The 15,194-nt window shown below is 38.0% G+C and overlaps 1 protein-coding gene and 1 pseudogene across 2 annotated transcripts in view; both read left to right on the forward strand.

Moving 5' to 3' along the window:
* LOC145265548 (metalloreductase STEAP4-like) overlaps positions 1-12,175 on the forward strand; it is an 18,892-nt gene extending 6,717 nt beyond the window's left edge. The window contains exons 1-2 of one of the 2 annotated variants that reach the window (XM_080121514.1): positions 7,681-7,954; positions 10,626-12,175. In XM_080121514.1, coding sequence (XP_079977640.1) covers positions 10,635-12,056 — 1,422 coding nt within the window. In that variant the 5' untranslated portion in view covers positions 7,681-7,954; positions 10,626-10,634 and the 3' untranslated portion in view covers positions 12,057-12,175. Of the gene's footprint in view, positions 1-7,680; positions 7,955-10,625 lie in introns of those variants that run through there. The other variant, XM_080121513.1, reaches the window with a different exon arrangement.
* On the forward strand, positions 8,357-8,475 carry LOC145265785 (5S ribosomal RNA; annotated as a pseudogene).
* Positions 12,176-15,194: the final 3,019 nt, after the last annotated feature.

The raw sequence follows: 15,194 nt of genomic DNA on the forward strand, positions 1-15,194 counted from the left end.
AAAATCACTGTATTCCGCATTAAATAACCTGAAAAGGGTTGATATGCCGTAAACCAACCAACCAAGGAAATCAGATCTGCTTAGTTAACGATTTGCTGCCTAAGTAAACACGCACGCACGCACATATCAGGTTAACAAAAAATTCTTGCGGTTTTAAACTTTTAAAGTCAGATGAACATATCTTGGCTCAAACAAAAATTTATTAATCGAAATAAGCACCATCAGAATCAATACACTTTTGCCAACGCAAAATAAGTGCCAGTAAGGTAAAAATCCTGCGTTCTGGTGACGGTGGAGGCGTTTTTGATATCGCTTAGGATTTAGAATCATTTCTCACACAGAAAGTTGTCGAGATGTTTGAAAAAGTGGTGATCAGTAAGTGAGAGGGCGAGACGTCCGGTGAGTATGGTGGATGAGGCAACGTTTTGTAGCCCAATTCATTCAACTTCTGCGGGGTCGGTTTAGCAACGCACGGTCGGGCAAGGTCGTGGAGAAGAATTGCGCCTTTTCTGTTGACTAATCTTTAGTGCTGTTGTCGAATTTTCTGATGCATTTCATCCATTTGTTGACATTTTTTTCTCCGCCGTAATAGTTACGTCTGCATTCAAAAAACTATAACGGATGAGACCGGTAGCCACCAAACAGTTAGCATGACCTTCTTTTGGTGCAACTGGCTTCAGGAAATGTCGCGGAGCTTCCCCGGCATCTCTGAGTTGAGCATCACCGGTTGTCGTAAAGAACCCACTTTCATCGCAAGTTACAACCCGGTTGAGAAACGGGTTGTTCTTGTTACGTAAAAAAGGGAAGGTGACACTTCATAACGGCGTTTCTTTTGGTTGTCGTTCAATTCGTGAGGCGCCCATTTATCAAGTTTTTTTGCCATTCCAATCTCTCTCAAGTAGTTAGAAATCGTCATATACGTTACATCTAATACAAACAAGTTCTCGAACAGTTGTGCGTGGATTTGGCTTCGGCTAACGCTCTTAATTGATCGTTGTCAGCATCCGATTGCCGACCACTACGCTCATCATTTTCAAGACTCTCATCACCACCACGAAATTTCTCAAACCACCATTGTACTGCGTATTCAGAAATGGTTCTTGTGCCAAATGCTTTGTTGATATCGCGAGTTGTTACAGCAGCTTTTCGGTCTATCTTGAATGAAAATAAGAAAATTGTGCGAATTTGCTTTTTTTTCCATCTTGTAGACAGCGTTCTGAAAAAAAAAGACATAATTGTTTTAAAAAGATTGTAATTTAAACTATAAGAGGTAGGGAAATACACTCTTTAAAATAATATATAAAGTAAAGGTATTATAACGAAAACTTATTTAAAAATACACCATTTGAAATCAAAATTAAAAATTCTGCAAGAACCTGTTTGTCAACCTAATATATATATATATATATATATATATATATATATATATATATATATATATTTATGTGTGTGTGTGTGTTAATGAAAAACAATTAGTTTGTATAAATCAGAGCAATTCTTATAGGAACAAAATTCCAGGGCAAATATGAAGCACAATAGCAAAACTGTTAAATAAATATTTTTATAAATAATTATTTAAAAATTTTGAAATAGATTTATAAAGCAACGAACCAAATTGAAGTCGTACTGTGATTTATTGAAGCAAAGAAAAGCTAACACGTGTTTCTAGAATAATCAAAACACACCCGGGTAAGAAATTCAAGCAGTTAAGCCAATATCTCCTCTCGTCAGAACATTGTCAAATAAATGAAAGTTATACTTTCATTTGAACTTCTTATTTATTTTCCTTGTCCTGGGACGGGTATTGTTCTAGTAGTTTAACAAACGCTGTGTTAATGTTAACGTTTGTGTTTGGTTATTTTCCGCTGTTTAAAGGTGTGTAGAAAATGTTGAAGTGATTTATCTTCTCTGCGAGACCTAAATACCAAAGTTATGACTTTTGAATCACCCAAATCGTAATTAATCGATGATAAGGTCAAGGTTCAGAAAAGACAGAAATTATAGATTATCTGGGGGTGTGACAATTAAAGTCTGATTGTTAAAAACAATTGTATGATAATAAATAATAATAATAATAATGATAATAATAATAACAACCACATTAATAATAATAACATTAATAATAATAACATTAATAATAATAACATTAATAATAATAATAAATAATAATAAATAATAATAATTAATAATAATAAATAATAATTAATAATAATAATTAATTATAATAAATAATAATAATTAATAATAATAATAAATAATAATAATAATTAATAATAATAAATAATGATAAATAATAATAATAATAATAATAATAATAATAATAATAATAATAAGCTCAAAGGAATACGGAAGATGAAGAAAGTCAAGATAACACTAATAATAGTAGGCGCGCTAGGAACAATCCCAAAAAACTTTGAAAAAAGAATGGGAGAGATCCCTCCGATTCCAAAATCGGAGGGATGGCCGAGAAGATACAACAGATAACAATAATGAAAACGGTTCAAATATTAAAAAAACCCTTGAATGTGGAGACTCACACACATGAGCTACAGGCACACGCTGGACATACAGAAACTTCTACATATGTAAAACACAAAGAGGCATCACATAGGATCAGGAAAACTGAAACTTTTTTTTTTTTTACAAGGAGGTCACCACTTATCAAGGCCCGGAAGCCACTCAGGGATAAGGGTTATTGCATGTACAGTATGTTGTACGTTAGTGTTGAGATTTCATAAAGTGTCTACTTAAGGGGGCGGTTCATCGGGAATTTGTTTACGTTGGATTTGAAGACATCCAAGTTGTAGTCAGGTGGGAAACAGGCAGACAGAACAGAGTTCCACTGGCGTGCTGTTCTAAGAAAGAAGCTGTGTTCATGGAATCCACGTTTTGATTTAGGCACAGATACAAAGTGGGGAAAATTTTTGACAGTGGCTTCAGCTAGACGGGTGTTTTTCGTAAAAGATTGACGAGGGGGGGGACCAGAGATTGGAGCTCAGACGAGCACTTGCCATGGAAATAATGGTAAAATAAAGACAGGCTCGCAACATCTCTTCTGTGGGAGAGAGGTTGCAGGGAAGAGGAAAGGGCATCCCTCACTAAACCACAAAGTCTATTTTGTACTCTGTCAAGGCAGGATAGGCTATTTTAGCAGCTCCTGCCCAGATATGGCAGCAGTATTCCATCCTTGGACGTACTTGGCTTTTATATAGATAGAGAATTGCATCAGTAGTGAGATATCTTCTGGAGCGGTAGAAGGAACCCACCATCTTTCCAGCAACCCTGTATAACTGTAAATTAATCTCCTCGTACACCCCTGCCTTTGGCCTTTTATTTTTTCGTGTATGTCACCATAAACTGGCGCCACACCAAATAAACGAGAAGGGTCAAGGAGGATGGAAAGCCTAAGGAGGAGAGAAAACACTAGCCAGACCTTCGCTGGATGAATGCAAAGAGGACTGAGACCTTGGGGGGGGGCATTTAATGTCATTCAAATTCCAGTGAAAACCAATTATCGCTGCCAACGACAAACCAGTGCTAAGCGGCTGTTGTGATGAGGCAAATCTGTCTGCAAAAGTTTATCGAAACAGATGTTGAGTACTGGAAATCTGGGATGACTTGTTGTCACTCAGACTCCAGAGAACACCATAAGTTGATGTTGGCCTGTGTGATCATTCATTGTGAGTAAATGATAATCAGTTTCATATCATATAAAATCAACAGTAGGTTCTTTAATATGACAGGGGCGCATTCGAAATGAAGGTTTCTGGTTAGAACACAATTGAAGCATGATACTTGATTTTTGGATTTTAAACTTTAATGCAAGCTATCATATATAAAAATAATTTTGTGAAATTAACATTAGGTGCAATATAAACTACAATATAGTGTGAACTTTGTCACTGCGGGAGGCACGTGAAGCTTTTTCTGTTGTTTAAAGGTGTGTACAAAATGTCGAAGAGATGTATCTTCTTTGCGAGACCTAAATACCAAACTTATGATTTTTGAATCATTCAAATCGTAATTAACCGATGATAAGGTCAAAGTTCAGAAGTAAGAGAAATTATAGATTATTTGGGTTAGGGGTAATTAAAGTCTGATTTTTAAAAACAATTGCATCATCATCATCGTCGTCATCACCGTTATCGTCATTACCACCATCATCATCATTGTCATCGTCATCATTGTCATTATCGTCATCATCATCATCATTATCATCATCGTTATCATCACCGTTATCGTCGTCGTCGTTGTCATCATCATCATTATCATCATCATAATCCGTGCAACCCCCACCCCCATCATCATCATCATCATCATCATCATCATCATCTCATCATCATGATCATGATCGTTATCATCACCGTCATCGTCGTCATCATCATCATCATCATCATCATCATCATCAGCAGCAGCAGCAGCAGCAGCAGCAGCATCATCGGTTTCACATCCGTTTCACATCTTGGCATACTTTGGACGGTTTAAAGAAATTGACTTCCAAACTAACCTATCTTTAACCAAGTCTAAACAAAAGAATATAGACAATGATTGAGATAACTTGATTCTTATTGACTGAGATATGCTTCTGGTCCAGTGCAGTTCTAGGAAGTCTACCCGTCCAGGCTTTGCTTTCTCGCCCTTTGAGAACGAGTGTTTGCTATAAATGTCTTACAGAGCAGAACTTAGGTTGAAACTCAGTCAAATGTACGAGGGTCGTTCCAAACGTAACGCCTCTGATTTGTTAACCTAAAACCAAAACGTTGGAGAGCTACAAAGACGGGAGTGGCACCATTAAAACGAGCTACCTTTGGTGCTCCAGAATGTATTTTCCTACATAGTTACCACCATTTTAAATGAACTTTTTCGAGTCTCATTTTGATGCTCTGGTCGTAAAATCTGGAGCACGCTTTCTCACTCAAATCGATGAACCCATCTCCCAACTGTGCTAACATAAATTGCGTCGGCCTTGTAAACGTTCAACTGGGGCCGGTAAATGTTGATCGGTTCTACGTAGTCACCACCATTTTCGATGCACTTTTGCCAGGAATTCAATAACGCACCTGTGCTTCTGACGTACGTCCATAACAATAGTTGCTTTCTGAGAACCTCACATCGTCAATATCTGCAATAGAGATGAAACTTTCAGGTCATTAATGCATAAATTCAGTAATTATAACAATGCAGCTTACAATCTCTTCTGTTCCATTCGAGCGTAATAAAAATAGGAGATATTTACTTTTCGAACGCCCCTCGTAATATGTGGGCAACCGTCTTTAATCACAGGAAGTAAGATTATTTTGTTCGGAACTAATGTTTACAGTTATGTAGCATACTTATGTCTACCAAAAAAGTTTATTATTTATTATTTATTATAAACGTTACTATTAATGAAATAAATTATTTTAACCGTAATTCAGTTAGGAAATTAGTCAAAACAACAAAATAAAATTGTACAGTTACGAAGACGTGAATGGTATCATTAAAACAAGCAACCTTTTGTCCCCCAGAATTTATTTTTCTACATAGTCTACAACATTCTCAATGCACTTTTTGAACATGAATTCAATGACCCATCTCTGCTTCTGACGCGCGTCCATGACATGGGTTACTTTCTTAGAGTCTCACGTTGTCAACATCTGCAACGGAGAGATGAAACTGTCAGATTATGAAAATGCATGAGTTCAGTGAGCATAACGTTGCAATTTGCAGCCCTCCCCTTTGATGCATTTGGACGGAATAGAAAAATAGGAAGCATTACTTTTGGAACTTCCGTCGTATTACTATGTTTCATCATCATCATCATCATCATCATCATCATCATCATCATCATCATCATCATCCAAGTTAACGTCCGTTTTACGTATTCGCATGTATAGGATGGCCCTTTGAAATTGTCTTCCAAGCCAATCTTTTTCTAAAATCACCAGAACTAAGTTTGTCATTAAGATCTCCATTACGCATCCATCGCATCATTCCAGTAATTTTCGTTCTGAACATTCGAATCCTAGTTATTTAAAATCTTTTTTTTTAATGCGTCAACTTCTATTTCATCATTTTTATTTTATTTTTTTATACTATTTTATTTATTTATTTTATTTTATTTATTTATTTTATTTTATTTATTTATTTTATTTTATTTATTTATTGATTGATTGATTTGTGTGTGTGTGTGTGTGTGTGTGTGTGTGTGTGTGTGTGTGTGTGTGTGTGTGTGTGTGTGTGTGGTTACTTGATTACTTTTCATGCTTTTTTTGCGTTTTTGGTGGTTATTTTTTTGTTAAGTGTTGAGGCATTATGTTGAACAAAGATGGCGGCTGTAAATCAAATCGGCGAAGAATCAATGCAGTCACGATTTCGAGTAAGTAATTCTTAGTAACAAAGATGGCGGCAAAGAATCAATGCAGTTCCGATCTTGAGTGTTAAGTAATTCCTAGTAACAAAGGTAGCGGCGAAGCATCAATGCAGTCACGAGTCAGTCGTTTCGAGACAGAGGCCGACGGAGAACTGAGCTGAATCCAAAATTCGACATTTTTTATTATAACATTTGAAGCTTCTGATTGGTTGATAATTATAACATGTGGTTATAAAAATGATGGTCGAAATCATTGGTGTCATACCCTCATCAGAAATCAAAAATATTTTAACATTTTTCAAGTTTTTTGTTTGTTTGTTTGTTTGGTTGGTTGGTTGGTTGTTTGTTTGTTTGGTTGGTTGGTTGTTTGTTTGTTTGGTTGTTTGTTTGTTTGTTTGTTTGTTTGTTTGGTTGGTTGGTTGGTTGTTTGTTTGTTTGTTTGTTTGGTTGGTTGGTTGGTTGGTGTATTCATGTACATTTAAAGAAAATTTTGCACGAAGTTTCACTTTGATAACGTACGGCCTTTATTTACGAGCAATTTTCTGGCGACGATAGTTTTTCTTTTATTTACTCTTTGAATTCGCTCAAGTATATTTTGAATTTTTATAGAAACACGTGTTAGCTTTTCTTTGCTTCGAAACTGAAAATAAATTATTAAATCGTGTTAGATATGTACGGCAACGACGAAACATAATATTAGAGAGACGGTTCGAACAGGCAGGGTAGCCGCTGACATATGACGTGATGTTGTCGGATTGAAACATCACAGAACGATTCGATTTGGGGGAAGGTTCGGACGAGATCGCAGAGAGCCTGATTCTGATAGCAACTCAAAAAAAGCTAGGTCTCTAGATACCACCATCCAAAACTAAAGTCGCAACGGAATTTTCTACAAAAATTCTGTATCAAAGAAATCACCCAACGCTTACACTACACCCTTCACCAGTGCATCAAAGAACTAAATAAAACGCTATTACGAAATTAGCCACCACCACGGAAAATATCTATTACGGAACTAGCCGTAATAAAGAACATAAATATATATAAAGAGTGGTTTGTATTTACTATAACCTTTTTCTACACAAATATATGCAAGTATAAATCATGTAGAATATCTGCATGAATATAATTACACGTAATAGTTGACTAAAGATGATCATCTCATAAGAAAACCCCAAAAAACTAATAGGGAATTAATTAAAATGAATGTTTTAAAAGAATATGCAAATTAGCTAGATCTTTTGCAGATGAATGTAATTTCACGACCCATATATAACCAAATTGTATTTTCTATTTATTTTAAATAACAAGGGTTTTTTTATATGAATATCAATACGCAAAAGACACATTTATAGGAGTTTAGAGTAATTTGCGACCATAGCTACCGGTTGCTTTTATTACCAAAGTTGTCATACATAACAATATTAGAGAGACGGATCAGACAGGCAGAGCATCACCTGATAGCACCCAAATACTTACATCATCAGTGCATCAAAGAACTAAATAAAACGCTATCGGAATTAGCCGCCACCACGGAAATATCAGCTGCTATCAACTAATGCTATCAGAACAGCGTCCATACAACAAATGAAAGACTGAAACGTAAGTTCATTTGGTTCCGTCACAAACACTACTCTACCTCTACCAACAATGATCTGACCAACAACAGTAGAACACAACTTGTAACATCCCCTCGTTACAGACACAACAAATACACTTACAAGAAACGAAATAGAATCCTTAGCCTAAGCCTCAGTTCATAACAACACAGAAAGTAAACGACAACATCAAACTTGATATCGACGCACAATTCTGCAGAACAGCATACCACATTAAATAGCTACATGCCTTCAACCAGAACTCGCAGAATACGCAAAACACCAACACCAACATCAACACCAACATCAACACTAACATCAACACTAACACCAACATCAACACCACCAACACTGAACATCACCGCATTTCATACATACCTATTTAGCCGCTCCTACATGCCCCCGCATATACGGTATAATCACGTTGACACACCGGTTCCCTTCAGATCACCGAAGTTAAGCAACGTTGAGCCTAGTCATTACTAAAATGGGTGACTAATTTAGGAAATCCAGGTGCTGTATGTAGGAGGACGTCGACACCTCCCTGCAAAAAGTTGCGAAAATCTAACGTCGTCATCTCCCCCAACGGGGATATATTTGTGACTGGGGACCGCTTGTGAATTTTAAACCCTGAATAGGATTGGTGCTGTCTGCACACACACATGCCCCTACGGACAACCTCGATCAAGACAACAAACTCACAAGATTTAAACAACATATACTATCTATCATGCCGTGAGAACAACATAATTCTGATTCTAGGGGTCAGAGAGAGCAGATCCAAAAACGTCTGTCTCTGTATCTCAGGGAAAATGGATCGGGAAGAGTTCTCGCCGAGGTGACGATAAGAAGCAAATGGCGACTAAAATCATGGCAAAATAGAGATTCTAAAGTAACGATGTTAGATATTGTCTGGGCAATGCCGAAAGATGTGCTGGTCGACGATTGATATTATGATCGTTATCAACCATTACACCCAGTGGTGTGTTGGGCAGCAACAAATCCCCTCTATCTCCGCCTATCCTGAGCAAGCCTAGCCAGTGAACCACAAGAATGCTGCATAGCTTTCCCCTCCCTTTAACGTCCTCTCGGCTTTGGCCACCAGCGTTCATACTAGTTTCACTTGACTCAGAAGACCTCCCCTCACACACACGCTGAAGTAGGAGTTCTGTGTGTTGCCGTTTCTGTAACATACTTGTTTTACGAGAAAGGGTCGTTAGCCCTACGCTCAACCCCCAACCTGTAGGACCAGGGATCACTCTTTGTCTGGTTTCTATCTGTCGGCCTTTCTGGCAAGGTTGGCCCTGCTGGGAGCTTTTGCTCCCGCCAGCATAGCTCTAGGGATCAGTGAAACGCTCTAGTTCCTTTACCGTGACAAGGTAGCAATCCAAGAAGAAAATCGTTATTAATATTTACAGACATAATTATTTATGTCAAAATGTTTTAATAGAAAGGAATGCTAGTTTCCATAACTAACACAGACAAAAATGTTAACTTGATTGGAAAAGAATTTGAGAACATAAGCAAAATGCCGTAACGGAATAGCTTAAAAATCCACGTGTCAGTTTGTCAAGAGTTGTGAGTCAGTTAGCAGACCCAGTCGATAGTCAGAGGGGGAAAGACGGTCCACGGACAGTAATGGCTCCGAGTAAGTGAAAATGTTGAAAGTAAAAATCTAGGACCAACGTTACAGTTTTCCAATGGAGTAAGGGGGGGGGAAACATTCGAAATAAAGCTGCTGTAAATACCATCAAGACTTCGGGTCGAACGATTCTTTCTTTTGCAGCTTTTTCGAGTATCCGTCAAATCAAGATCAACCCAGATGAATAAGGTATATTTCTCCATTGGCCAATGTAAGCTCTAAGAGACTGTTATTTGTCCGTTAATGTTATAATTGTTATATGTCCTATGTAGACGAGCACTGGACGATTAATAGACACATTCATATGTAGACGATTCAATATACATACGCATCAATAAATACACGCCATATATACAATCCCTTAACGCCACTATATAACAGTCCATAAATGCTAGGAAATATTAATGGGAAAGGATTATTTCTAGCGAATAATTTCTTTCCCAGGCAAAGAAATCGAGATGTTTCTTAGGACGAGCGATCAAATTGCCGGTACATTTTGAACTATCAAAAAATCAAGTGTGGAGATATAAAATAAACAAAGAGGAGTTCATTCGATGTGAAACCTCGATGTCGTAGATTTGATAACTCAAAATTCGAAAATTCAAGCAAACTACAGTTAATAACCGTCACGAATCGGTCGACAATTTAATTTTAAACCGGTTTATATAATTTTATCATCTTTAATTTTCGAATTTTCGACTTTTTGAGTTGATTTACAATATTAAGGATTCATTTTGAATAAAATCCGGCGCCATATTGGATACGCCAGGTTTACAAGATTCAGGAGGCAACAAGAAAATGTAAATAAAAGCGTTTAAAATACTTAAAACACACAAAAATAGGTTGGTAAGTAGAAAAGCAATTTACAGTTATTTGTTGACTTTTTTCCACGCCTTCTTTTCTCTGTTGAAAATTTTATACAATCGCCCTATTTCATTCATATATAAACGATTGTCTTTATTTTATATTATTTTACTTTTTATGTTAAAAAAATATTTTCTTACTTTTTTTTTTTATTTTTTCATCTTTTCAGTATTCCAACATGTCCAAAACGAAGGCGATCGGAATCGTGGGAACCGGTGATTACGGAAGGGCCCTCGCAAAACGCTTACTGCGCAGCGGATATGACGTAATCATGGGCAGTCGGAACCCGGACCATAATCGCGTTACCAGCATCGACAGCGATCTAATTCCTGTTAAGGTCGAAACGATCAAACAGGTGCTCTGCAACGAAAACATTTCAATTATATTTCTGGCGGTGCATTCGCATAACTTTGCTTCCTGTCTCACACCGTTTGTTGACAGTTTGGGCGATAAAATCATAGTCGACATTTCAAACCAAGAAAAACTCAGTAGCGGTGCTTCTAACGCTGAGAAACTTGCCGAAGCCTTTCCGACCCTCCGTATCGTAAAGGCATTCAACACGCTCTCCGCATATGCCCTGGAGAGTGACACTTACGGAGGCGCGAAGCAGGTGCTCATTGCCAGCAATGACCAAGAAGCGAGAGAGAATATTTCGGCGTTATCACGCGAGATGGGCTTAACGCCGGTTGAATACGGGACCCTCAGGTCAGCTAGGGATATCGAGGCCTACCCTCTGACCTTAATGTATGGCTGGGGTTGGCCTACGCTTTTCACAATCGCTATCTTTATCGGCTGGAACATTGTCCTCATCATTAAGTACTGGGTCTACTACAGCAAGTCGGCACGTTCATTTAAGTGGGACAACATACCGATGAATTATTTAAACAAACCCGTATGTCTCACAGCCATTACGCTGCTTGCATTATCCTATTTACCCGGATGTCTGGCCGCATTTCTCCAGATCATAAACGGTACGAAATACAGACGTTTTCCAACGTGGTTTGATCAGTGGTTGAAAGCTCGCAAGATGCTGGGTCTTTATGCTTTGTTTTTCAGCGCGTGGCATGTAGCCATTTCCGGTATATTTATCTCGCCTGGTTATGCGGGATCGTGGTTCGAGAGTACAAAAATTCATTTCCCGGAAAACACAAGCAATTTCGTCTACGATTTCTCCGTACGAATGAGTCTGAAAGGCGAAGGGACGATCAGCGTCGGTATTTTGGCTTTGCTATTGATGAGCATCTTGGGGTTGTCGTCCTTACCGTCCGTTGGGGCCGTCCTCAATTGGCGAGAATGGCGGTTCGTGCAAAGCCATCTGGGATACGTGACCCTTTTTCTCGTCACTTCTCATGTGGTTATTTTCGCACTCCCCGGATGGATAAAGAACCCAACTGGCTTTTTCCTCTACAATTCGTTTATATGTTGCGTGATCCCTTTTATTGTGTTATTCATGAAGCTGCTCCTCATAACACCTTGTATAGGGAACTACGTGGATAAAATCCGAGCTGGTTGGGAAAGAAACCGGTCTGGTAAAAAACACCTTGAAACTGTTGAACTTGCAAACATAACTGTAAACCCAGGAATCACGAGCGTAAATTGAACATTGAGTCTGCGCAAACAATAGAAAAGCTACTTCCATCAATGCTCTGGAAGCCTCATTATTATTTTTTAAAAACTGTTTTTATCGTTTACAATAAATATATTTTATATAAAAGTTTACATTAAGTTTACTTTATTTTTTCATTTTTACAGTTGGTCCATTTGAAATAGATAAATCATATAGTTAATAGCTGAGAAATTGAAAACAAACTAAATGCATAATTAATCATTTTTACCAAAAGCGTTAAAATTTCATTTTCTACCGACCTTATAGTTTTAAATTTCTGAAAATGTTTTAACGATTTTTTAATTTTTTTTTACTAGGATTTCTCATACAGGTCATCATCAGATATTACTCAATAATAACAACCGGTAGTGTTCTTTGGTGCCTAGGTGACAACAAGTCTTCCCAGATTTCAAGTATGCTCAACCTCTTTCGATAACATTTGCAAATGACTTTGCGTTATCGCAACAGCCGCTTACCAATGATTTCTTGTCAATAGCGACCATTGGTCTTCACTAGAATTTGGGTGGCAATAAGCCTCCCCGAGATTTCAATCCTCTTTGCATTCTTTCAATGGAGTTTTGATTAGTGCTTTCCTTCCCTGGTCTTTCCATCCTGCATAACCTTTCTTAGCTATTTAGTGTGGTATCAGCCGAGGCTAATATCTTTTTATATCTTATATATTTATTATATTACTAATTCATTTATTAATATATTCATTATTTTATTTTATATATTTATTAATGTATTATTATATTTTTTTTAACATAGGCATCGCCACTTATCAAGGCCAAGAGGCCACTCGAGGATAAGAGTTAAAGAGTGTACAGTAGAAATTGGACAATATAGTAACCGTTAGTAATGGATATTCGGTAAATTTGTTAACTTATATGGAACGGCTCATCAAAAACTTGTTTACGTTAGACTTGAAGACAACCATATTTTAGTCAGCTGGAAAGCAGAAAAACGGAAGACAATTCCATAGGCGTGCAGTTCTAAGAAAGAAGCTTTGCTCATGGAATCTACGCTTATGTTTAGACACAGATAAAGAGTGGGGGGAAACTAGTGATAGTGTTTTCTGCTAGACAGATATTTCTTGTGAAAATTTGGCGAGGGGGGACTATAGAATGGAGCTCAGCCGAGCACTTGCCATGAAAATAACGATAAAGCAGAGACAAACTCGCAACATCTCTTCTGTGAGAAAGAGGTTGCAGGGAAGAGAAATGGACATCCCCCACAAGGCTACGGAGTCTATTTTGAACTCTATCAAGGCAGGACAAGTCCTTTCTAGCAGCTCCTACCCAGATGTGGCAACAGTACTCCATCCTTGGACGTACCTGGCTCTTATATAGATAGAGAATTGCATCAGCAGTGAGATATCTACTGGATCGATAGTAGGATCCCACCATTTTTCCAGCAGCCTTGGCAACGGATTTAATGTATGTGTTCCATTTAAGATCAGGAGTAAAAGTCAAGCCCAGAAGCTTGTCAAAACATGAGGCCTCCCCAAGACGAGAGCCATTCATTTCAATTGATGCCAGATGGGGATCAGAGCGTTGATGATGTAAAGATAAAAGCTTAGTCTTAGATGCATTAAAAGTAACAAGCCACCTCTTTCCCCATTATACCACTTGCTCAAGATAAGAGGAGAGAGAATCAGTGAGAACTTGGTCGTTTACGGTCTTAGATGTGCTACTATAGATAATAGTGTCATCAGCATAGATGTCTACGAATGATGTAAGGATGTGATTTGGAAGATCATTAATATAGATCAGGAAGAGAGTTGGGCCCAGGATGGACCCCTGAGGGACTCCATTAATACTAAGAGCTTCTGATTTCTGCCCATCATCCACTACTCTTATGAACCTATCAGAGAGAAGTGATTTAATAATTGAGAAGACATTTCCAGCTATACCATAGCTGGAGATCTTGTGAAGTAAACCTTTATGCCATACTGTATCAAAGGCCTTTGATATGTCAAGAGCAATTGTCCTAGAAAGGTAGCCTCCATCGAAAGATTCGCTAATCCTATGAGATATAACTGTAAGCCCATCTGCTGTAGATCTAGCAGAATGGAAACCATATTACGTGTCACTAAGAAGGTTATTTTTGCTAAGATGGTTGATTACTTCTCTATTTAATAGAGATTCCAGCAACTTACTCATGACTCACAGGAGACTTATTGGCCTGTACTGTGAGAGAGATGACCAATCACCTGAATTCTTAAATACGGGTCATACTGATGAGATTTTCCAGGGTGACAAGAAGCAATTCTCCTTAAGACAACATTTAAACAGTTTTGTAAGGATGGGCGCAAGTTCTGGTTGAAGTCTTTTGAGTACTATAATTGGAATACCGTCAGGGCCGGTTGCTTTACTGAAATCAGGTTTTTGATTAGCTTGGCAACATCACGTACAGATATTTGTATATCACACAGCATGTTTTCTGATACAGGAGGAAATATTGGGGGTTGGCAGCCTTGGTCGCAAAGGTTAGAATTAGCTGCAAAGTTCTTGGCAAAGAGTTTGGCTTTGTCTGATGCTGACGAGATTACCTCAGGTCCATTTATGAGAGTTGGGATAGAGCACATGCTTCTGTTCAGGATTCTGTTTGGTATTTGCTAAAACTGGTGGGAACCAAGCCGCTGTTCAGCTACTTTGTACTTGACGCACTGAGCATAAACTCTCTTGCGTTCTTTATTACTTTTTTACAGTGGTTGCTGGCAGTTCTAAAAGCGGCTTTAGTCTCAGTACATCTATTTCTATGCGCAATGGCAGCAGCATATTCTGGAGAGAACCACGGCTGGCTGTTAGGTTTTTGCTGGAATTTTTCCGAAGGTATGAAACGGTCTATACCTAGAATTAACCATTCTGTCAGGTCTGCTACTATAGAGGACACATCCCTTTTAAACATGGAATGCAGAGGTAGATCTGATATAAATGAGCGGAAGCTATCCCAGTCAGTCATAGAGTATCGATATACTGTACGATGGAGAGGTACATCTGGGGACTTATTACATTTCATTTTTATCTTAACTGATACAACTGAGTGGTCGGAAGATCTAAGTGGAGACAGAACAGAAGCTGAACACAGTTCAGGGCAAGTTGTGAGAAAGAGGTCTAGGAGACTTGCATA

Source organism: Euprymna scolopes, chromosome 40 (genome assembly GCF_053919585.1).
Source record: "Euprymna scolopes isolate OS-2025 chromosome 40, ASM5391958v1, whole genome shotgun sequence".
Classification (NCBI taxonomy): Eukaryota; Metazoa; Mollusca; class Cephalopoda; order Sepiida; family Sepiolidae; genus Euprymna; species Euprymna scolopes.